Below are 25,672 nucleotides of genomic sequence, written 5' to 3' on the forward strand. Positions count from 1 at the left end.
TGTACGGATAGAGATAAGCAAATAGTTTGAAGCTAAAGAGAGCATATCATTTACTTTCATTTGGTGTACATCAAATGGTACATTCATAAACCCAGAAGAATAACAGTTTTTATAAGAAATGCACTTAAGACACTAATATCAATCTCAGGTGTACTCTTGACACCATGGAGAAAGGAAGCACATATAATACTATTATCAATCTTAGTTGTCCTCTGAACCACATGGAGAAAAGGAAGAGCATATATGCCACTAGGACCAGATAGAGAAGTTTGAAAATGCATTGAAAAGGTCTTAATCAGCATTGACGCCACAAAGTTAGTTGTCAGAGACATGACCAAGTTCACCTATTTGTTTAACATTTTAACTTTACCTCTGCCAACAAATGTATCTACATTGCATCAGAAAAACTCTGGAAATAGATTGTAAAAATTACTTTGTGAGATATGCTCAAAGTTAATCATTTGCCATTCAGCTTAAAACTCTTATCTAACAATCAAATCGATACTTCACCGACCATTTTCAATTTTGAACAGATTTTTGAGTTGAGAACCATATTAATGAACTAACTAGCTTGTAACAAGGCGAGCTTTCTTAGCAGAACCTTTTTGTACATCGCCCTTGCGGCGTCCTCTCTTTTTTGGGCGCCCCACCTAATCCAATATAACAAACAAACTAATCAATCCACTAATATGATTAATCTGCCAAAGAAAAATGCATGAAATTAAAATTTGGCTTCTTCTTGGGAATTATTTACCGGATTTCTTAACGGTTTTTCACCAATGAGGTCCATCCCGAGTACGGCACGAACTTTCCTGGCGATCTTTTCATACCTTTTGGCTGAAGCTTCATTCCATTTTGATGTTCGTGGACCTTGACCTTTCCTCAGGTCTCCAGGGTTCAAAGCCAACCTTTTCAACCATTCCAACATCTCCACCAAACTGTCTGATGTTTCTACATCACTTTGCCCCATAATAACACTCTTTTCAACAACTTCCTCAGAACTCGTTGCTCTTTTTGTCTCTGACGATTCTATACTAATACCTTTAGAACTCAGATCTACAGCACGTGGGCTCTCTCCATTCCCATTACTCTCCGATCTTATCCCTTGATATTCAACAATTCTTTGATTCTCTAACACCTTGAGGTACTTCACATAAACTAGCTTTAGCAATGGACCACACTCTTGACCAAAACCAAGGGATTTTGATATGGTTGACCATATTGCAGTTCTATCATAGCCTCCACAAGCTGTCACTTGCATAGATAGTTTGAGGAGATCTATCTCTTTTCCTCGCAGAAGAACAGGTAATGGTCTTGATTCTTTAAGGTGTCGAGCTTCGAGGATCGTCATTACAGTCATCAGAAGATCCTCCTCTTGCATGCTACGCTTGTCATCGTCGATGTTAACAGTTGTGTCAAACAATGTTTCATCATCTTTCCGAATGGCTACATCTACAAACTTTCCCTCTTTAGTCTTACTCTCATTTTCATTCACATCATCTAATCGACGAATATTATTCGGAACAATCGGATTTACCAACTGCCCATCATCAACCTCAACTGCATTAACATGTAGTGGTTGGACATTCTTCGGAATTATTCGATCTACCGATTTCCAATCATCATTCTCACTTTCATTAGTGTTGCCTGGTTGTTCAATATTGTTCCTATCATCACCCCTGCTTTCATTAGCATCTCCTAGTTGTTCAATATTGTTGTTAGCAATTAGATCTATAGATTTCTGATCATCACCCTCACTTTCATTAGCACTTGTTAGTTGTTCAATATTGTTCGAAATCATTATATTCATTGATTGCCCATCACCATCCTTTCTTTCATTAGCATCTTCTAGTTGTTGAACATCATTCTGGACACCATGCTCTAGTATTTCTTGTTTTGATTCTCGTTGAACAATGCTTCCAGGTATAATGTCTTTCATAGCATCCATATCACAAACACCATCTGAAACAATCAAACCATCAGTACCACTACATTGTTGTGGTACATCTTCCCTAATTCTTTCGTCTAATACCATGCCAATTGTGTCATTCTGCTGCTTCGCACCACCATCCTGAATCAAACCTGCATTTGCTTCATGATCTACTATTGCTGTCATTTCTTCCATTGCTTCATTCGTCCGATGATATGATACCTCTCCTGTTCCAATATTTCTTTATGTTATACCCCACAATGTTCTTTTCTCAAAAGAAGAATCTTTGTAGCCTTTTTCACACCATCAATCAGATTTATCAGAAATGATTTCACTCTACATCAATTCAACAGAGAAAAACAAACAAATGCTTCAGGTGATTGTTATTTGTAAACTCTGTATCAAATCATTTGAGTGCGATGTTTCGGATGTGCGAAATTTTGATATGTGTAATGTTTCGGATGTGCGAAGAAGTCTAAAGATAGAAGAAAGGAATGTCTTGAATTCCAAAACTTCGACTCGGAAGATGGAATTGAGAAAACAAACATGTCCAAGAGATACAAGTTTCCATCTTGCAAAATATGGAGACAGAAGTTGATCAAAAACCTTCTAAACCAAGATGGAGATAGATTCCATTTCTGAGCATATACTATGGTTGAAAAACCAAGTTTCAACATCTTACTCCACCCTTTTTCACATCAAAACTCGGAATTACCTAGGCATCAATATCTACAGTTGTCTCTTTTCCCCATCTATACAAGTAGATAAGGAAAATGAGACCAATTTTCAGTATTCACAATGACTACAAGTATCTAGAATGGATATATCAATGTATTGTGTAGAATCTAGACACACACTCCAACTGTTTCGGCAAAGCATCGACTACCCATTCTTGGAAATGAGTTAGAGAAAGACAAAGGAATAATGGTAGATGTCAAGTGGACACGGAGAGAAAAGTTGGATCAATCCGAAAGTCTATATCTTCTTACATATATATCCCAAGATGGGTTTCAACCCGAGTATACAAAGACACGTGTATTCATAGGTGTTTTGCACAATGATCGGCCACATAATGGCTTCATTCACAGCTGTTTTGCACAATAATAGGCCACACAAGCTCATCCACAAAGAAAAATCACAACTTTCTTTAGCCCCATCACTCCTACTAATGCTACAAGTCGATCAAGGGATACACAAATGGGCTCCCGACCAGGATATACCAAAGGGGTTACAATAGATCGGGCAATAGCAATTTGTCATGCACGTAGGCCCTGGCCCCATGGACGACAACCTCAGCACCTTTGTCATCGACAGATAAAGGCTATTATCTCCCGCCATTGCAGGTGCTTCCCTTGCTTCGGAGACCTCTCCATTCTGGATTGACCTATGCTATCTTTCGAAGACAAAAGTTACAATATATCTAGCTTGCGAATTTCACATGTGCCAAAAACCAGATTCCCTCGTCTCTTTTTATCTTATTTACTTTTCATTTACTGAGTAATTTTTATTTTTATTTTTATTTGTTGTTCTCAAAGACGAGACAACACTTAAGATGTAATCTCTTGCTTGCTCTTAAACGCCATTTTGGCCTCTTAAAAGACGTTAATATATCTTTCTTTCTTTCTAGGAATAAAGTTGTTACTTACATATTAATTAGAGAAGTTTTTGTAGAGTGAAGGAAAGGCATTACTTTGAAGGATCGAGTATTATCCTACCATGTAGATCAAACATACAATTTAGCGCAATCACAGAAGATCAACTTTCCTTCACGGTTTCTACCGAAAAGAACATCGCTCGGTGTGAGCTAAATGTGCTATATTGGGTTCATTAACCTCGACTACAACCATCAGCAAACAGCAGACAGAACTGGAATCAGGTATTTTTACTGTTTCTCTGCATCATATGATTTGTGATAATAGATGAATGTTGATTCAGGGAAGGTTTATCTTTACCACCCAGACGAGATTCTTTTCCATCAGGAACTTTTGAGAAAAAAAATCACAAACTCATAATACACTTTGCAAGAAAATCGAAGATCAAACTTCCTTTAGAAGAATGGGTAAATACCCCATTTTTGTTGTAAATGAATTGTCTCATGGGCCAATTTTGGACTTAGAAGACGTTAATATGTCTTTCTTTCTTTCTTTCTTTCTTTCTTTAGATGCATGAAATAATAGGAAGTTATGGATGAAAATACCACAAAATCATAGAAACTCAGAATATAGATACATACATACAAAAACAAAACACATTACCACAAAATCATAGAAACTCGGGATATAGATACATACATACAAAAACAAAACACATTACCACAAAATCATAGAAACTCGGGATATAGATACATACATACAAAAACAAAACACATTACCACAAAATCATAGAAACTCGGGATATAGATACATACATACAAAAACAAACACATTACCACAAAATCATAGAAACTCAGAATATAGATACATACATACATACAAAAACAGAACACATCAACAAATTTCGTCGTGAGTCTCCACTCCCTATTTTCCTTTTTTTGGATTCGCTTTCTTATTGATCCCTCGATTGAAAAAACACCTCTCTCTCTCTTCTCTCTCTTCTCTCTCTTCTCTCTCTCTCTCACATACACATAGGCCGAGTATGGCCTCTACTAGACTTTAAAATATCTTTCTTTCTGTGTGTGTGTGTGTGTGTGTGTGTGTGTTACTTCATGAAAGCTATACACGAGAAGCAGAGAAAGGCTTACCGGGGCGAAGAAGAGAAGCAGAGAGACTGTTGTATTTTTTGGAGTTACCCTAGTCCATGGAACCCACAGGAAAAAAGAAAGAAAAATCCACAGAGGAGGATCTTCTGTGGAATCTGGTAATTATTATGTATATAGCAATTGCTGTTGCAATTCCTGAGCTTCTTGGGTTTTTTTCTAACTCCTCCAAACTCTGTTTCTTTCATTCATGAGAATATGTATGAGAAAGAAAGAAAGAGAGAGAGAGAGAGAGAGAGAGAGAGAGGTAAATGATATAGATGCTAAGTTAACACCGCTGAGGCCCACCCTTGTAAATGATAAAATTTCTCTAATCTACATTTTTAACCCTTCCCTCTCAGACCCACCCTACCCTACTATCTATGCTTCTCATCTCCTTGTCTCATGTTGTGCTGTGTTGGGTTGTGTTGTGTTGTGTTGTATTGTGCTCTATTCTGTTGTGTTGTGTTGTATTGTGCTCTACTGCATTGTTGCATTGCGTTGCGTGTTGGGTTGCGTTGTGTGCGTTGCGTTGTGTGCGTTGCGTGTTGCGTTGTGTGTGTTGTGTTGCGTGTTGCGTTGTGTTGCGTTGTGTCGCATTGTGTCGCATTGTGTCGCGTTGTGTTGCGTCAAGTCGTGTCGTGTCGCGTGTCATGTCGCGTGTCGTGTCGTGTGTCGTGTGTCGTGTGTCGTGTGTCGTGTGTCGTGTCGTGTTGTTGTGTTGTGTTGTGTTGTGTCGTGTCGTGTTGTGTCGGGTGGTGTCATGTTGGGTGGTGTCGTGTTGTGTCGGGTGGTGTGGTGTTGTGTGGTGTTGTGTGGTGTTGTGTGGTGTTGTGTGGTGTGCTCTATTGCGTTGTTTGGTGTCGCATCACAGTGTGTTGCGTTGTGTTGTGTTGGGGTGTCCTGTGTTGGGCTCTATTGCATTGTTTTTGTGGTGTGGTGTGGTGTCGATCATGGCTGTGACTTCAAAAAATGCATAGGATGGACGTGTAAGGGCAGAACTAGTCCCCCGTTACATCGAGTGTAAAGCTACTAAGAAGAACATGCATGATGACAAACAAGTTCAAAAAGCATCAATGGTGTTTATATATAGCCGAAACTGGAGTTTTTAATCTGATTTGTATGCAGATAACAAACGGAAGTTGTGGTACAAATCAGATTTATTTAAGCTCAATCGGATGAGGGAAATGGAAACGGAAACGGGAAAGAACAACGGATTCTGAGCGAGATCGTAGGTAGGTAGGTATGCATACTTGTACTTGTACTTACTTGTGAGGCTCGACGGAGAGGAGCTTCTGCGAAAAGAGAGAACAACAAAGCATTCTTCGTAGAGAATTTAGGTGTTGATCCTATGATGCATGCACTAAGCGCTCTAAGTGCAAGAATGTGATACAATCTCAACTTTTATCATAAGTACATCTAGTCTTAAAAAAATGGAACTATGACCATTATCTTGCATATCCATTACAAACATTTTGCAATTTAAGTGAAGTAACATGTCTCTAGATGGATGCACCATTGTTTCATAAGATCTACATACTACCTCCTTTTGTGTGCTTGCTCATAAAAATGCTACCTCATGCGTTGCCATTTGGGGAATGATGGAAGGAAAGACTTATTAAACTTCTGAATTAAATGTTACAACTTAAACGTGCCCTTAATTAGTATACTTCCAATTTGATCTCACCTACAACAAATAAGAACTAGCCATGGTCCATACCCTTTGCACAAGATGTCCTTGATCGAAATCAAAGATTCACTTGTTATTGACAACATATATCATCCATTATTAGGGTAGTTTAAAGGAAAATCCTCTTGGTTGTCTTCCCCAACAATTTAAAGGGCCGTGCCTTTTACTTCCTTTTATTAGATAAAAAATGTAGCATTTATGGATTAATCAGAAAAGAGCAACATAAGAATTTGGTCAAACCACCTAATGTGGTTGCCGTAAAGAATCATCAGTTGTAGAGTGCTTTCTAATATTTCCATTTGGGTAGTTATTAAGAGGATTAGGAGAAGGGTTTGTGTAAGACAACAATGGTGATTATAGTTAAGCACCATTGTTTATTAAATACGTTTTACTCTTTGTTGAATCTTCTCACCTTTCTACTCTCAAGTAATTCATTCAATAGGTCTTCATTGTTAGTTACTAATAAATTAAAGGTAGACAGTACGTGAAATACTTGACATCGATGAAATACTACCATCACAACATACAACGGTGAAAAATGTCATTTTTGCTTGGATAAAAAGGTTTAGCCCTCTACCTTTGTATATGAGCCAGCATACAAGTGTAGCTATGTTGTGCATTAGTAGAAAATAGGAGGTAAGCCTTCCAAGCATAACAAGGCTTGCTCTTTTTCTCTATCATGTATATTGTATATACACCCTCTATTGCAAGTTAGTCTTGCATAACATACCTTCAAGCTTTCTGTCTAATTTGCTTAACTTTAAGTAAGTCCATCTATAGGTTTCCATGCATACATATTCGACCACAAAAGCCAACAAGTGGTATCAGAGCATTCAATCAAGTTTTGCAACAGAGAAACAGACCCGAAAATTCGACAAGAGCTGACTTGAAAACCCTTGCCAAAATCATAGAATTGTCAAAGTCCACAACTAAATCAACAATCTTCAGACCCTCTCTGAGTATTGCTCAAGAAGACCGAATTCAAATCGAATTGACAAAATCCAACTGATCCATTGGTAAGTAAGACCAAACTCCACATTTACCCACGTTTCACAACCATCCAAGAGGGCTGACCACACTTTGGAGTACATACATATCAATCAATGTTTTGCGATGAGATTGTCATTCTCTTAGTGATTTTGTGTGATTTTAGCATAGATTTCTTTCCCAATTTCAACAGCTCCCTCATGCGGCACAAGCTTAGAGTACATGAATGCATGCGAGTCCATTCGACAAATCATCTTCAAGATGCATTTTTTCAACCCTCGAATGTATTGTTTTGTCTTCGTAGGCTTCTTGTTGGTTTCTCCCAACGTTTCCACATGCTTTCAAGACAGTGAGAAAGACTAGAGATCTTATCCATCTTCATATGCTCCAAGTCTTCAATGTTTCCATGTGCACAATGTCCAGAAATTAATATATTCCATGAGACTGTCTGTATCTCGAGTTCAAAGCTTGTCAAATGCTAGTTTTGCGTTGACTTATCCACAGTTGGCATACATCTCCATTAAATCATTTCCAAACACCACATCTTTTTCTAATAAGAGATCAGCAATCGTTTGAGCGGGTAATGTGTTTCTTTTCCCTACAACCCATAAGTTGCCACATGCTGTTAAGATGCCAGTGCATCTGGTAAGTATAGCTTCCAATCTGAATCCAGTAGAAATAGTTTTTAAACTTTCCTCGTTTTTCCCACGTGGGTGTATCTCAAAATAAGTGCATTCCAAGACAAAATACAACCTGAACCAGTAATGTCTCAAACACTATTTGTGCTTCTGCAAGCAAACCGCAATGTACATACATATCAACCAAGATGCTATTTCTCGACAAGCATTTGAATAGATGCTTCGCCATTGTATCTCTTTAAAACACGTTGATGCTTCCTCATATCACATTCTTGCTGTGCATAGTCTATTCTAAGTGAAGTTCAACTCATTTAATCCTTAACTACATATTACAACAACACAAATTTAGCACAAATATTGACCAGCCTGGCTACCTAGATGTCTCTTTCACACACACATACATATATAGTTTCTTGTAATCTCTCCATATATCCATATCCTTGTATCTATACATCCAGTACAAGCACATGTTTTCACGATGCATACAAAGCTCACAGAGTCAAGGCCAATCCCACGAACCTGCATTCTCTTTGAAACAACCAAATACCTTCTCACCACAACCATGTTCAAAATAGCCTGAAATGAATGCGTTCCACAAGGAAATATCATGAATCAAAACCTTGTCCCACAGTTAGCGCGGCTTTTCTACCATTCCAAAACTTGCACATAAGTAAGTACCAATAAATGAGTTTTCTCGAGCAGTTTCAACATGGAAATCTTGGCCTTTGCCTACAGATCCCATGCTTCCGCATGGTTTCAAGTAAGCAACCGTATGCGATAACACTTGAAGAAGTGTTACTCTACAACCTAATCCTGATTCACCAGAACATGCAATCATTTCCCCTGAGGCGGTAGGATCTCATTGCCATTGCCAGAGAGATGAAAACACATCCACAACTGTAGCTTTGTCAGCCAAAATACCTTCAATTTGGATTAGGGAACGTATATGACCGACTGACTACCTTCAACATCGATTCATTCATCCCACAAGGGTACCTACCTTCAAGCTACAAATATATGAGACAAGGGTAGGAAAAATGGACTCAAATGTGCAATTGTCCAAAAGAGCAAAGAGCTTCTTGAGCTCCGTCAATCACTCATTAAAGAATTCCATGAAACAACATCTTATAAGTAATGCCATCTTTCAGATATGAATCCAACAATCACATCATTTTGAGGTAACCTCTTCTTTCCCATCTCTCTGCAATAAATAATGTATGTAGTGCTTGCTTGAAATATCCATCTCCCACATAGCCAACAAGTACTGCCTTCCACGCAGCAATCTCAACTCAAAAAAGAGGAAGCTTTGTCAAAAACTCTCATGACATCAAGAAGCAAGCCACGTTTAAGGTGATGTGAACTATCGATATTCAACATACAAAATCAAATCATCACAGGCGAGAGCCTCTTCTTGCATAAATTTGAAGACATAAAAACGATCGTGTTATGCAGTTATATCATCATGGCTGCGGCTTCAAGAAATGCATCATCGGACATAAGGTCCATGGAAGTGGTCCCCCGTTACATGGTGTGTAGAGCTACAGAGAAGAACATGCACAATGATGAACGGCATAAAGAAGCATCGGTGGTGTTTATACAGAGGGAAAACGGGATTTTTAAAGCTGATTTGTAGGCAGATAACAAAAGGATGTCGTGGTACCCTATTCATACCACCATACCACAACTTATTCCTCCTGTGTCGATAGGTTACCTCAGTAAGTAGACCGTTGCTCGCTCGATGTTGACTACGATATATATGTACCTGTTTGGTATGCGTGCATACAAATTTGCAAGAAGAAAGAGGATGAGACTGAGATGGAGATGGAGATGGAGACAGACAGGGGGGAAAGGTCGGTGGGTCAGTCTTGTATGGAAGGATCTTCCTTCCAAATACGTAGTCCATCCAAATTTCTACAAATGTTTATGCTGGATCCAGAAGAACGAGGCACTATAATACATGTACATATACATACATACATACATATGTATGTATATATGTATATGAAACGTATGTATTTTTATCGACATCGGATCAATCCATATATAGATAGATAGACTGACTGATCCGATGTCGATTCACATGGCACAGCACATCCATCATCAATGTTAGGATAGGGCCGGCCAGGAATGCATCTGAAACTCCTACGAAGTTCTGTTGTTTTGCTGTATGGAATGCATTCATTTTCCAGGGGTTAATGCTCGCTCATTTCCATCCCATCCAGAAGAGAGGAGGATTTATTTAAGCTCAACGGTCGGGATGAAAGAAACGGGAAACGAACAGCAGATTTTGAGGCGAGATCGTAGGTAGGTAGATACATACGTACGTACTTGTACTTGTACTTGCGAGGCTCGGCGGAGAGGAGCTTCTGCGAAAAGAGAGAACAGCAGTGGAAGTGACAGAGAAGGAAAGCCACGGCTAGGAGCGAGCAAGAACGACGGCAAAGGCAACGGCGGAGAGGAGAGGAGAGGAGAGGAGAGGAGAAGGATCTGAGGAAGAAGAAGAAACGACGCCTCCTGCGAATCTGAGGCACGCACGGTGCTGTGCTGTGCAGTACAGTGAGGTGCCCGTGCCCGTGCCGTGCTGTGGCAGTGTGGTTAGATGATGAGGAGGAGGACGACGACGCCCGTCCGTCCCACATACAGACGCCCATCCGTCCGTCGGTCCCACATACAGACGCCCGTGGGGCCTACCCCTATAAAAGGAGCGGCCTACTTTTCCGTGAAGCTCGACAGAACTCATGGCCGATAATAAGAAATCCATATTATCGGTAGTGAGAAGGGTGGCTTCCGACCTAATGGAAGACCTCTCCATCTGTCTCTTCATCCCCGTCTTCCTCCTTTGCCTCCTACACATGGAGGCGGAACGAAGATGGGGAAGAAGAAAGGAGCCCTCCCCTTGACTCGGGGAGGTGCCTCCCTCCCCCCCCCCCCCCCAAAAAAAAAAAACCTTGTCCGCCTCGAGCGGAGCGGTTGCCAACCGCTCCCCTTGAGGTGGACGGCGCCCAAACCAATAAAGAACACAAAAAGAAGATCTCTACCTGTTATTAGGTAATGCCTATATTGTATGTATGCATGTCCATTGTCTACCCACCCACCCGCTCCACTCCACTCCCTTGTGAAAAAATGTTGAACATGCTTCGGGCTTGATGCGTGAGTAGATATTCAAGGGCTTGTAAGAGATATAATAGATGAAGGCGATGACCCAGAAAACAAAACAATTGGAACTCGCACTATTCCTCTCCGTTTTTTAAGAATATGAGGTTGAGAGATACCTACTAGTTTTTTACGTACAAAAAAACACATACACGCCCGTTGTCGTGGTTTAGACAAGGGAGAAGAGTTTGGAGTGCCACTCTTGCACACGTTTTTCATTCTTACCAAGGCTATATAAACGATTCATTCATCACACCATCGGATTCTCGAATCACTTTAGCGGAAGCGTAACTTTTTCCTTTCACAATTAAGGATCGTTCTTGATGAAGTCTTGTGAACGAATAGAATGATGTTGACAGAAGAGGAATAGTGAATGGAACGTACAAAAAAAACTTAGGTCCTCCTTTTTCTACCGTAAACTTTCTTTCCCATGCCCACCCTGTCCCACCTCCACTCCTACCTTCATAATATATGCCCCAAAAGCATCGACTGAGCTGAATCCGCGTGCTTACAATGTACTTCTTAGTACATATGTGACTATAACTACGTCGATCTATATTACTATTATCGAGGCATTAAGGTGGACTCCACACACACACACACCCTTACACGTTGAGCGATTGAAAACGCTTGCCTTACCTTACTGGAAGGCACATGAATGTGCCACACGTGGCTTCATCTCAACCACAACCACACGTGAATATAATTGACATGGACACCCATATTCGAAACTTTTATTGTTTCATTCCCACAGAATCCGTGTTGAACCAACAAACACACTGAGCTAGATGCTTTGGGCCCCTCCGCGCTTGCTCGCAACACGTTATATAATATATGTCCCAAAGGCGCTCACTTGGCTTCACCACGCTTACAATGTAGCTCTTCGTACGTATATGTAGTTGCATCTCTTACGACTATCGAGGCTTCTAAGATTAAATTACGTACACTTGTTAAATGGTAATTGATTTGGAATAGCGCCATTCCAAACTAAATGCTCCTATAGATTTGAATACGGGCAACATTCATGGATTAGCTAGGTAGTAGGGGCTTGTGGAGTGACTACACATTTTTTTGCTTCGTCTCTCTATAGGGCTTGTAGTGCTGCACGCACGGTGCGGTGCAGTACATAGTTTCTTCTATTCTCTCCATGCATCCATATCCTTGTTATGTATACATCCAAGAAACTCCTCTCTACCTTTCTCTTCTGTCTCTCTTTTAAGTTTTTTCACGAGACTGTTTTTGCCTTGACTGCATGCATAATACATAATACATAATACTTAATACATAATACTTAATACATAATACATAAACTGAAGCCTGTTTCCCTTGACATCCTTAAAATACATAATACATCAACTGAAGCCTGTTTCCCTTGACTGCTCTGCATAAAATACATAATACATAATTGAAGCCTGTTTCGCTCAACTTCGGAGTTTTGTGCTCTGTTTGAATCGTTTTAACGACAGTATAGTAGCAAGGACGAGAGGGAAATTCCTCTTCGTTTCCCATTCCATTTCATTTCTGGATTCGAAGGAGGTGAACAACCAACGCCAACCCTAAGAAAGCAACACACACACACGGGGAAGATAACAAGCAAGCAAATCACCAGAGAAATTAGGGTTTGTGCATCTGCCTGTATTGCCTTCTTTTTCTTCTTCTTCATAATCTCCACCACCACCGCCATCACCGTACGCCTTCTTCTTCTTCATCATCATCTTCTTCATCATCGAAGCTCAATCTCAATCGTATTCATCATCGCTGTCATCATCATCATCGCTGTCTTCTTCTTCTTCTTCATTGACGCTCGATCATCCATCATGAACTATTTGTCAACAGTTTGTCTTCGCAGGATTTCTCAAGTGCTTCCAGCTTTTGTCTCTCCTTCCATCCATTTCTTTCCTGGGAATAAGAGAAGAAGAAGAAGAAGAAGAGATACGCTCCGGGTTTCACCTGATGGAATTCTTGTTCAGAATTTCTATGTAAGTTTGCAGTCTTTGCTTAAATGACATCTCATGAGTTCTGCCTGCTGGACTTCTTGTTTCCCCTGATGGACTTCTCGTTCAGAACTCGTAATTCCTACGTAAGTTCACAGTCTGTGCTTCAATGACATCTCATGAGTTCTGCCTGATGGATTTCTTGTTTCACCTAATGGACTTCTAGTCCAAAATTCCTATGTAAGTTCACAGTCTGTGCTTCAACCACATTTCATGAATTCCACCTGATGGACTTCTGGTTTAGAATTTCGATGTAAGTTCACAGTCTTTGCTACAATTACACCTGATAAGATTGCATGAGACATCAAAATCTCTTCCCTTAATTCCTTAATCTCATCTTATTTCATCACAGCCTCTTTTTCTATGAGACATCACTTTTACATGAGAAATCTGCATGTCAGAACACAGTTCTCCTTCGTTTGGTGAAGAAATGATAAAGAAACCGTGAATCTTGATACGATGCAAATTCCTCTCTCTCTCTCTCGTTCTCTTTTGCCAATCTATCGGATTTCTTGCACAGAGATCCATGTCAGAGTGCAACTTTCCTGGAATAAATCTCTTCATTTTTCAAAGAAATTACAAGGAAATGTGAATTGATGTGTTGCTAGTCTCTCTCTCTCTCACCTCTCCTCTTTCTCGTAACTTTTTTCCTTGATTCTCGAATCTCATGAAAGGTCCGTTTAATAACAGTCTCTTTTGCCTGCGAGATATCTTTATCACATGATAAATCTGCATGTCAGACCACAGTTTTGTCCTCCGTTTTATGAACAAATGATAAGGGAACGGTGAATCTTGGATGGATGAAAATTCCTCTCTCGTGCTCACATAATTTCTAGCGAATCTAATGGATTTGTTTCGTAGAATTCCATGTCGAGCATGCTTCACTTAAAACAATCTATTCATTTTCTCAAGAAATGATATGGAAATGTGAATTTGAACTGATACAATTCCCTCTTTGTCTCTTCCCCCTCTTAATCCTTCCTTCTTTCTGCTTTTTACTCATCTCCTTTTCATCAGAAATCTGCACCATAGATCACAGTTTCCTTCGTTCTATGTATGAAGAAATGATAAGAAATTGTGAATCTTACTATGGAAATCCCTCTCTCATTTTTGTTCATAATTTGTAGTGAAGCTAATGGACTTCTTTCACAGAATTCCCTTGTAGAACACAGTTTCCCTTAGTTAAATCTACTCAGTTTCTCAAGAAATGATACGGAAATGTGTTTTTCATTTGGTGCAAGTCTCTCTCACTCTCTAACATTTCTTCTTCGTATTTATATGTGAGACATGATTCCAATTTGTGAAGAATTTATATGTAATTTTGATTTTTGAGGTGATGTTTTCTATAAGTTGTGCAAGTCTCTCTCACTCTCTAACATTTCTTCTTCGTATTTATATGTGAGACATGAGATTACATTTCCCAATTTGTGAAGAATTTATATGTAATTTTGATTTTTGAAGTGATGTTTTCTATAAGTTGTGCCAACTTTCCTTGCACTTTAATCTAATTGACTTGTTATCGAGAATTCTATGTAAGTTACATTTTCTTTTATACAATCTATTCTATTTTTGAACTAATGATGGGAAATTTTCTGAATTTAAATATTTGTTTTTAGGCTCGAACTCTTGCTCTCCTTGAGCAACAATAACATATGCTGATTATTTGTGTTATATTATTTTCCCAGTATATGTTTTGGATACCTGTATCCAGCTTACATGTGCTTCTCAGCGCTTAATTCTAGCAAGCCAAAATTTGAGCAGTTGCGGACATGGTGTCGATATTGGTATGAAATAAGTCTCTTGATTTGTACCATGTAACTGAGAAAAGCTGTCCTGTCTATATTACGGCAAATATTTTTGGTCCTCATAATCATTTATCCTTGAATCTCAAAGTTTATGGAGCATAAGCACCTATTCTGTTTTCTTATATGATGTATGCATGTCAAGTGAGACATAGGTTTTGATGATTAGAAGTGACTTCGTTTTATATGTGCTGCCTTTTTCCTAAATCTCTTATCTCTTGGAAGCCTGCTATGTTGATTTGTTTTTTTTTGGTATTTGATTCTAGTCACTCCCTCTCACTCTCTCTAAATATATGACAATGGCCGTTTTTGCTTGTAGGATGATCATGGCCGTTTTTACTGGAGTTGAGAGAGTGGCAGACACATTTATATCATGGTATTTATCCATCGGAATTCTATGGAAGTAAGGTAGTTTTGAACATCCATTAATCTCTGTATGTTGCCTATGCAGGGTACCATTCTATAGTGGAAGTAAAGTAGCTCTCATAGTTTATCTATGGCTGCCGGATACAAAGGTATGAGCAGACACAAACATAGTTTATAGTCATTATACTGCAACGTGAATGAGGCAAATGTTTGGCTGTGTTAAAAGAGTTACACATCATTATGGATTCTTCACTGTTTACGGAAGCGAAAAGGAATGTAACTTAGAATCGATTATCATATTTCTCACAAGGACAATGATTCATTTTTGTGCCTGAGCATTCTCTTTACACAAACAAAGCATTCTCTTATTTTCTTTTTAAAATGTCCACAATTTTTGTCACACAATAATGGTTTGCCAGGGTGCATCGCACTAAATCACTGTTTTCCTCTGAGGGACAGATGAGATCAAGTGATTTTAAATGCTAATAATGAACATTAAACTGATCCAAGCTAGTTCCGTAATACATGTCTGTGCTAGTCATAGTTTGTTGGAAGTCACATGTTTAGTCATAATCAAAATATAATGCTACGATACCCGATGGTGTTTTCTTGGGTTTCATTTCAGATTATGTCAGGGTATTTTTAGGCAAGCCTAATCTCAAATTTGATCATTGTGGGGCTCAAAAAGTGTTAGATGTTTCATTATAATAACTGTTACAGTATCATTGTTCTCAGGGTGCAGACTATATATATGAAACATACATAGAGCCCTTCTTCTGTCAGCATTTACAATCTTTGGACCAGAACCAGTTTCATTTAAGGAATAAACTGGTGGAGATATCAAAATCTCTGTGCAGCAAAGTGTTGCTTGCCATGCAGCTGAAGCTTATTGAAGTAATTTGTGAGAATGCCGCGACTTTTCATCCCGTGGTAAGCATCGTTTTCAACATAAAAGCGTTATTGAATTGGGTACCTTGACATGTAGGATTTTAGAATTCATTCTTTGATGAAGGTAAGTTGTGAAGAATTTGTATTTGTTGAATTTATTTTTAGCCGATTGTATTTATGAAGAAGCTCTTTCTATTCAATTCAGGTCCAATCTCTGGTTTCGAGTTACACCTCATGCTATACAGAAGCGCCTGCAGAGAATATTTTAATTCATCAACCAACACAAGCTCAAAGTTTAGGATCAACAATGGTGATTCCAAACGGTAAAGAGCTATTTCTGGTAGTGGCACCAAAAGATGCTATTGCTAATGATGATAAGCATGAAGCTGATTTCGAGATACTGGATTCTTCTGATGTTCAATTATCTACATCAAATATCTATGCATCAACTAAAGTTGAGACACATGTGCCTATGGAATCAATGAAAACAAATATCTATGGATTAAGATTTAGGTTTCGATGGTGGAGGCACCAACATCAAAATGAGAAGACAGTCATCACTCCTTGGGCCAAAAGAAAGCACTAGGATTTGAGGATCAAGTCTTCTTGGTAATAGGATAGTCACAGGGCTCACTTATTGTGCGGGAATGTTTTGACCATTTATATACATTCTATACGAACATCTATCCGATTGTAAATAGAAGCACAATATCCGTCCGTTCATAAAAGATTTGGACATGGTGCCATATGTCCATTTTCAGGTTTTTGAAATCTAATGAAAAGTGATGTTCGTTTGAGCCCAATATTGAAATCCACCTTATCTGGTTATGGAAAAATAAACTATATATGTAGTAGTAAGTTCTTGAGTTTTGGCTACAGATGCTCGAATGGTTAGTATCAAAAGTTAAACGGGCAACTTCATGAGTTGCACATGGTTTTGAGTAATGACTACACTAGTAATACAATATAGGTTATATTATTTCCTATTCTTTTCTATTTGTCACAACATTACGATTCTTTTGTTAGTGATTTGTAACCATGTATAATTCTGTATCTATTGAGTTTAATGAGGGGTTTCACTCCTTGTATGATTGATACTACCATCAACATGCAAATGATATGAAGTTTCTATGTTAAAAGCCCCAAATGCAATTGTAAATTGTGTACTATAGATGGTAGCATCAGCAACTTGAGCCTCATTTAATGTAATTGCAAATTACATGAATGACTTAGAGCTGCTTTGTGATAGAGAAAAAAAAGCATAGAGTTCAAGTTAATTATATAGATAATTTCTTGACCAAGCCTTATGGAGAAGACTTATACATGTATCCTGTCATGGGATCATGCAGATATATTCGAATCTCCCTATCAAATCATATTTAGTGAAAGGTGCATTGATTTCACACCCCTTTCACACACAAAACCCCTTCCACACTTCCTTTGAATTTGTTATATACCCCCTCCCCCCACTTTCGAAAATTGCTAAACTTACCCCTCCCTCTTTTTTGTAATGAGCCCCACCCTATTTTCCCCTCTATTTCCTCACATACCCCCGCCACTATGTATAACTCCTTTGCCCCTCCCCCATTTCTAATATAGCCACTCATATAACCCTCCACCTTTTCTTAATAATTCCATACACGCCCCTCCCTTGTTTTTTTCATATAATGTGGAAAAGAAACCCCCCTAATTTAGTTCTTATAACAGCTAAAACAAATCATCACCCCCCAACTAAAGCTCCAATTTATACGTCCAAACCAAAAAACGGACAACGAGGCATGCTAAACGAATTAGATGCCTTACATCCTTGTAAACATCTTTTTTACATACTAGATAGGCCCCCTTTAACACGTGATACGTAGATGTGGCTAGGTAGAACAAACTCACATTTCCCCTTCTCCCCATACACTACAAACTCACATATTAGAAAACCACAAACCAAATATTGGACTCCTCTCCTTAGGAAACCTATAATTAATAGTAGGATCCACAACCACTCTGATTATTCCCTCTCTAAACATGAGACACAACTCCTTATCCTAGGTTAAAACACATCTTTCCCACCATCACCTCCTACCTTAATTAAACAATTTATGCTCAAATAGTTAGTAACAAAAGTTAAACAAGCAACTTCATGAGTTGCATGTGGCTTTAAATTATGACTACACAAGCCATAGAATATACGTTTTTTGTTGAGAATCAAGCTCAACCTAACCTTGTGTGTGAATACACCCTTTGAGAATCTATGAGCACTCAAAGGTCAAAAGTCACATCACTACTCTGTACACATTAATTATGTGTCATAGAATCATATTCTATGACATATAACTAATGAGTTTCATATTCCCCATAACTAATGAGCCTCCACATTCCCCAAGAGAGAGTGGTTGTTGTAATGAGTTAATGAAGAGAGAGGGTGACCTTATTTAAAGCACCCTCCTACTTCATAGAGTGTCAGTTGTCCTCCCTTTTAATGAGACATTTTTGTATCTCATATTCTTTGTTAATTAATATACATCTTCTTCTTGAGTAATCTATTTTTCAATTCTATCTAATCTAACTTGTGTTTCTCTTCTCTCCTCTCTCTTATACACATAACACACATCTCTTCCGCTACACAGAATCATATCTGATTCTTTACATTTTTGTTGATCGTCGAGTCTTTACAAGGAGTGTGAGTAGCCTAAATCATCACCAAATGCATTCTTTCTTTCTGTCGAAGATAAGAGGCCAGCCACAACCGGTTAACGCGTTCAAATGAGAGACACAAAGATCAAGACAACAAACAACAGACAAGATAAAGTAGAAAGTACAGAGACACAGATTTTACGTGGAAAACCTTGAATGGGAAAAACCACGGGAGTCCACAAACTCCGGACTATATCACTATGGTAGGAGGAAATACACAAGAAAATCTAAGGCAACAACCTTAAGTTCCTCTTCGTCTGGCGATGGTTACAACAGAGTTGTTACACTCACACACTCTCTCTCCTACACACTAGTTACAACAATGCTAACACACACAACATAATGATTTTCCCTAAATGTATTTATACTAATACGTACTATGGGTTATTTACAAATATAGCATATCTTAGATGCACCAAAACATATTTACAAATATGTTCAATTTCAGATACCTCTTCGGATTCAGCCGGATGCCTTTTGGCCAGTCCGACTTCATGTCTTGTCGCTATCTCTTTTAGACCCATCCAATCCAGTTCTCAAACTTCGAACTCCAATCCGGGTCTTGCTTATCCCATCCGGAGAGACCTATTTCCTAACAAACTCCCCATTCACTCCGATATGGTCGGGCCAGAGGCCGACATAAAGTTCGCTCTGTCTCATTACGAACAATCCACTATAGTCGCCGTATTCGAAGTTGGTGGTGTAATTGGTGAGTTGTCGGCTTCTAGAAGCCGACTCACTCTTCTTCTTTCGACACTCCTCTTCATGGTGACCTATTTTGCCACAATATCCACATTTGATGGGATTGTTTTGTCGGCTTAGTCTGGCATGGAAGCTCCCCCTTCTTCCAAATGTTCCTCAATTGTTTCTACTTTCTTGATGAAATTGGGAGTAGTTTTCATAGGTCAGACCTTGTCTGCCTTGTCCTTGGCCAAATCAGTCTGTTCTAGCATGATTGCGTTGTCTTCCTCCATCCAAGTGTGTGTAGAGCATATGGCCTTCCGAGGTGGTTCTCTTGATTCGAACATGGTTTTCTTCAACCAATAAAATTGATTGAAGATCGAAGAAACATGGATGATTCTTTCTTGTTAGGATGACAGTTCTCATCGCGCCGAACCGTGGCGCGAGACCGCATAGGCATATTTGGATCATCTCATCATTCTCCACATTGACACTTATTGAGCCGAGTGAATCACAAAACTCCTTGATCTTCAAGGTGTAGCTTGTGATGGATATGTCCCTTTGTTGGACATTGTTCAACTCTTGGTGGGGTTGAAGCTTTCGTGCACCATCGTATTGGCGGTGAATATTTTCTTGAGATTTTCCCAAGCTTCTTTCAACGTCTTGGCTTCCCGAATGTAGTCAAGCATGTGGTCATAGACACATGTCACCAAGCAATACATCACTCGACTTGCTACTTCCTGCCATGTTGAGTAGTCGATGTCCTTTGGGTTGGGTTTGTTTTCTTGTGCTCATTTAATGTAGCCCCAATAGCCTTGTTCGACAAGGTATTGGTGCACCTTGTATTCCCAAGATGCAAGGTTGTTTCGATCTATCTTCTCGCTGGGAAGAGAGCTACCCATTTGAGTATTCATGATGGCCGATGTAGATTTCTTTCTTCTTTTTCTTCTCTCTTGGACACGAGCTATGTAGTCGCTCTACGATAGTGATGAGCTAGTTCTTCTTGAATCATCGGCGTAGAACACAACACCTATGTAGTCGCTCTATGATAGTGATGAGCTAGTTCTTCTTGAATCGTCGGCGTAGAACACAACACACAAGGATGGGCTAGATTGAGCTACCAAATTGCTTTGATACCATGTAAAGAATCGAGAGTGATTCTATGCAATGGAATAAATTAGAGATGTGTGTTATGTGTGTGTGAAAGATGAGAAAGGAGAGACAGAAGATAGATAGGAAAATAGAATACTCAAAATGTATATTGACAAGGAGTAGAGAATAGCAAGTACAACGATAATAACATTACATGGAAGATTAACCGACACTTACAAAGTAGGCGGATGGTGCTTTATATAAGGTCACCCTCTCACTAAACCACTCACTCACTCTCTAACAACTAGAGAAGCTCATGTATCATGGGGAATGTGGAACTCATTAGTTATCTATCATATATTATGATTCTATGACATATAATTAATGTTAGAAAGTAGTGGTGACCTTTGACCTTTGAGTGTAGATACATTCTCAAAAAAGGTGTTCACACACTAGACTTGGGTTGAGTTTGATTCTCAACATTGACCGAGGTCGATGCCTGAAGAGAAGGGCAAGAAGTATTTTCCCAAATACCCTTCTAGATACAATATAGTTTTCCCGTTTTAATTTTCCTTTCCTTACCTTCTTTAACATTTTACATGACTTGGACCCATTATTTATAAACTTAATTCCTTAAATACCCTCCTACATACCAATGTTCTAAACTATAAACAATACACATTTCCCTCACATAAACATGACACTCACATACATATTATACCTAAACATACTTTATATACATACAAAGCATAGAACACAAACAAAATGAACATACATAGATACATATTAAGCACACCTATATACCTTCACAAGCAAGCAATTACTATTATATACCTACGTTCAAACTCATACACCTACATATATAAATATTTACAAATATATTTCTATAAAAAAACACTCATTTGGCTAGCAGTCTGGAGGAGAGAGGAGCAGCGAAGTAGCAGAGCGGCGCACTAGTCCACGGCAAAGATTTGCGGTGTGAGCGTCTCACTAGGAGGTCCGGCACAGCGGAGCAGGAGCCGTTTTGAACCACGATAGTGTAGGGAGGAGGTCTGCAAATGTGGGGGTACAGAAGCCTCCCACTGCTCATTTCGACACAGAAGCCTCTCCTCCATGTCGTTGCTACATCGCCCTCCTCTAGTTTGAGGAGTAGATCATTTAGGGTTTCCCCTCCCCTAGTCCGAGAAGTGGGACAAACCCCCCCCCCCCCACTCCCCAGTTCGAGAAATGGGCACATTTCGAAGAGGGACCCCCCCCAACCCCACACAATTCAAGGAATGACCCCCCCCTCCCCCCAACCCCTAGTTCGAGGAGTGGGACACCCACTCCCCCCCCATTTCGAAAAGTGGGTCCCCCCCACCCCTAGTTCGACAAGTGAGAACCCACCAACCATAGTTTGAGTAGGTGGGCCCCCACTCCCGTAACCCCCCCCCCCCAAAAAAGAAGAAGAAGAAGAAGAAGAAGAAGAAGAAGAAGAAGAAGAAGAAGAAGGCAACCCCCCAAATACATTGGAAGACTCCGTCAATCATGGAAACTTTGAACATTGCCCCTATTGATCATGTTAGGAAATGGAGTCTATGGTGATTGCAATGCAACGGAAGGTGAACGTAGGTGTGTGTATGTGTAACAACAGAGAGAGAGAGAGAGAGAGCTCAAGAGAGAGAGCTCAAGAGAGAGAGATAGACAAAGGCCTATATTATCTTAACGAAACAAAATACATCCAACGTTAACTAAGTTACAATGAGTTGGTTTATATACCAACTAAGCTAGGGCAAGCACCCTTTCTACTATTTACAAAACTAGCATGGAATGTCCATGAGCTAGTGTGAAACCTATATATGGGAAGTTGAGTTCGATTCTCAACATGCCCCTTCGAACACAACTTCCATATGTCGAAAAGTCGTTCGGTTCGTACTTCGACTTGTCTAGTCGCCTGTGTTGCGTATTGCGTAGCCTATCCGTGCTACATCTACGTACTCCCCCTCAAGCTCGGCAATGTGGACGACGTGAGACCAAGATCCGATGCAAATTGCCTGAGCTTGTTGATGCCCAAGGCCTTTGTAAAGATATCAGCGACTTGTAGGTGCGTGTTGATGTGTTGGAGGTCAATTTCTCCGGCCTGAACGCGCTTGCGGATGAAGTGGTAGTGCACTTCGATGTGTTTAATCTGTGAGTGAAATACGGGGTTATGCGCGAGGTAGATACTACTCATGTTGTCGTAGTACAGACATATTGGATCTTTGATGGGTACGCCCAGATCTTTTAGTATACGCTTAAGCCATACAATTTCGCATGTGGCGATTGCCGCGCCCCTGTATTCGGCTTCCATGCTCGACAATGCGACTGTTGGCTGTTTCTTGCTGATCCAAGAGATCGGTCCACTGCCGAGGGAGAAGACGAATCAGGATGTGGATCGTCTATCCTCTTTGTATCCTGCCCAGTCCGCGTCTGTGTACCCTTCAAGTCGAATGGTCGTATTCGACTTATACAAGATGCCATAATCCACTGTTGTGCTGACATACCGTAGTATCCTCTTAGCGCAATCGAGGTGAAGGTTTCTTGGATTCTGCATGAATTGGCTAAGTAGGCTGACCAAATCACTGAGATCGGGTCGCGTAATGGTTAGGTAGATTAGACTGCCGATCAGTTGACGATACTGAGTCGACTCGCTCGCGGCCGTGCCAGTGCTGGCATCGATCTTGAGATTACGTCCAAGAGGGGTAGTCACAGGTTTGCACTCTGTCATTTCAAACTTGTAGACTAAGTTGAGAATGTAGTGCCGTTGTGAGATCATGATCCCGACTGGTGTCCGAATTACTTCAATACCTAGAAAGTAATGAAGTTCGTGCATGTCCTTCATTTTGAATCTGCCGGAAAGAAGTGATTTAACTTCGTTAATCTCAACAAGATTCTTTCCTCCGATAACTAAGTCATCCACGTATAGAATGATGACTATCAGGCTATCCGACTCATTTCGGATGTACATAGATGTATCGGATTTTGACATCTGAAATCCAACTTGGTGAAGATACTACATGATCTTCGAGTGCCAAGCAGGCGGTGCTTGTTTGAGGCCATAGAGTGGCTTCTTGAGTCGGCATACAGCGTGCAGATGATTACACGATTCGAATCTGGGTGGTTGTGACATATACACCTATTCTTCTAGCTCTCCTTGGAGGAAAGTGTTGAGCGGCAAGATCAACCGGATCCGGATCGGCATCTGCTGGATCGGTGAGACGGATCGGACGGATCGGCGAGTTGGTGAGTTGGGGAACCAGTTAGCCGGATCCAGCAGTAACCAGAAGCCTAGTAATAGCTTAGATTACTAGGTAGTTATTGTCTCGTAGTTAGTGTCAGACGCTCGTGTGAGCATTGAAGTACGCTATACTTCTGTCAGTCCCGTGAGGACTTGTATAAATAGTGCTATTGAGCACGTTGTATGTACAGAGTGTTGATATAATTTTTTGAATTTAGATTCTTGTTCTGCTCTCTCTATCTCTCCCGAGTACTCTCTGTATTCTGTGTATTATTCTCTCTCTCTCTCTCTCTCTGCTACTACACATCCAAGTTGTTGTCTTACGCTTCCACACATACGTTTTCACATGGTATCAGAGCGTGAGGGTTGAAGACCTCTACAGCCGACATTTGCTTTCGCAAGACAAACCCTACAGGTTGTGAGAACAGAACAGTAGACAAAGAAAAAAGATGGACAAAGGTATGGCGAGTTCACTTCCTACAACAAAGCTCGACCGGAGCAACTACGCGTCCTGGTCATACAAAATGCACTAGTACCTACTGGGGCATGGGTACTGGAGTTTTGTGGAAGGAACGAATGAGGTAGCACCAGCGCCTACACACAAGGACTTCCCGGTATGGGACCAAGGAGCGAGCTGAGTATTATACTGCCTCGTGTCCTGTGTGCACGACCAAATGCTCGGCTACATCAGGGATGCAAAGACGCCGAAGGAGGCCTGGGAAAATCTGCGTAAGATTTTCGCCGCAAGTACCACAACCCGTAAGTTGCAGCTTTGGCAAGAGCTGAACAACATCTGATGAAGAGATATGTCGGTTATGGACTACACCACCAAAATAAAGGAGATTTGCGACGCGCTCGAGTCCATCAACATGACGGTGGACGAAGACGAAATGGTACAAATCTGCCTTGGTGGTCTAGCGCAAAGGTACGGGCCAATCCGGACAATGATCTGCACTCGAGAGAAACCACCGACCTTCTTCGACTTGCAATCGATGCTGATGGTCGAAGAAAACCACGTGAGTGGGTCCAGGACCATTCAATCGGACAACCGGATGTTGTACACGGAGGCGGATGGGTCTCGTGGGCGTGGGGGACAAGGTGGGTCGGCACGCATTGGAGGCGGCCGACAAGAGCAAGAAAGAGGGCACAGAGAACGTGCCGACAACAGTTCCAAGACTTCCACAAGAAGGGGGAGTCAAGGCGTCGTCGGAGGCCGGCAAGACAAATCCGCCACGGAATGCTGGTACTGTGGCAAAAAGGGCCACAGAGAAAGCGAGTGCTGGAAGAAGCGCGCCGATTCGGACAGATTTGGATCCGGCAAAACCGATCGGGAGAACCGACAAAGGTCGCACTACGTGCAAGGATCGAAAGGATCCGGAACCGGGAAGACCGGTAAGGGGCCAGCCTTGGTGATGAAGCACGAGGCAAATTCGATGAAGAAGACCACTTCCAAATCGGAGGAAGTATGGTATGTTGATTCCGGTGCGTCGAATCACATGACGAGCCACAAAGAGTGGTTCTCCTTCCTGGAGAAACCGGAACAACAAGGAGTCGTCGAAACCGGAGACGACACTCCTCACCCAATCGTGCATGTTGGAGAAGTCCCTTTGAGCCACATCGGACAGAGGGAGAAGTTGATGAATGTATTACACATTCCGACCATCACGAAGAACCTGGTTTCGGTTGGACAGATTGGTGACCAGGGAATGCAGGTGAGGTTTACACACCTTGGGTGCTTCATCGAGGAAGAGGGCCAAATTATCGCGCAAGGGC

General features: G+C 40.6%; 2 protein-coding genes and 1 long non-coding RNA gene across 3 annotated transcripts; 1 reads left to right on the forward strand and 2 right to left on the reverse strand.

The window, feature by feature from the left end:
• Positions 1–333: 333 nt before the first annotated feature.
• Positions 334–4,790, reverse strand: LOC147850685 (uncharacterized). The gene is made up of 3 exons (XM_087335943.1): positions 4,671–4,790; positions 755–2,266; positions 334–650 (listed from the first exon to the last, which is right to left on the reverse strand). Exons 2-3 carry the CDS (start codon positions 2,123–2,125, stop codon positions 567–569), a joined length of 1,455 nt encoding a protein of 484 aa, XP_087192069.1. The 5' UTR covers positions 2,126–2,266; positions 4,671–4,790; the 3' UTR covers positions 334–566.
• Positions 4,791–6,880: 2,090 nt separating this feature from the next.
• On the reverse strand, positions 6,881–10,367 carry LOC147850686 (uncharacterized). The gene is made up of 2 exons (XR_015531616.1): positions 10,320–10,367; positions 6,881–7,891 (listed from the first exon to the last, which is right to left on the reverse strand). It is a non-coding gene; the product is annotated as an uncharacterized LOC147850686 (long non-coding RNA).
• Positions 10,368–13,080: 2,713 nt separating this feature from the next.
• On the forward strand, positions 13,081–16,768 carry LOC147850687 (HVA22-like protein i). Its single transcript, XM_087335984.1, has 7 exons — positions 13,081–13,111; positions 14,812–14,910; positions 15,248–15,304; positions 15,380–15,443; positions 16,030–16,224; positions 16,280–16,306; positions 16,388–16,768. The coding sequence occupies exons 1-7, from the start codon at positions 13,086–13,088 to the stop codon at positions 16,766–16,768; spliced, it is 849 nt and encodes a 282-aa protein (XP_087192110.1). The 5' UTR covers positions 13,081–13,085.
• Positions 16,769–25,672: the final 8,904 nt, after the last annotated feature.

Source organism: Azolla caroliniana, unplaced genomic scaffold (genome assembly GCF_043228905.1).
Source record: "Azolla caroliniana isolate FFs.n. ecotype wild unplaced genomic scaffold, voAzoCaro1.0.p SCAF_20, whole genome shotgun sequence".
NCBI classification, from domain to species: domain Eukaryota; kingdom Viridiplantae; phylum Streptophyta; class Polypodiopsida; order Salviniales; family Salviniaceae; genus Azolla; species Azolla caroliniana.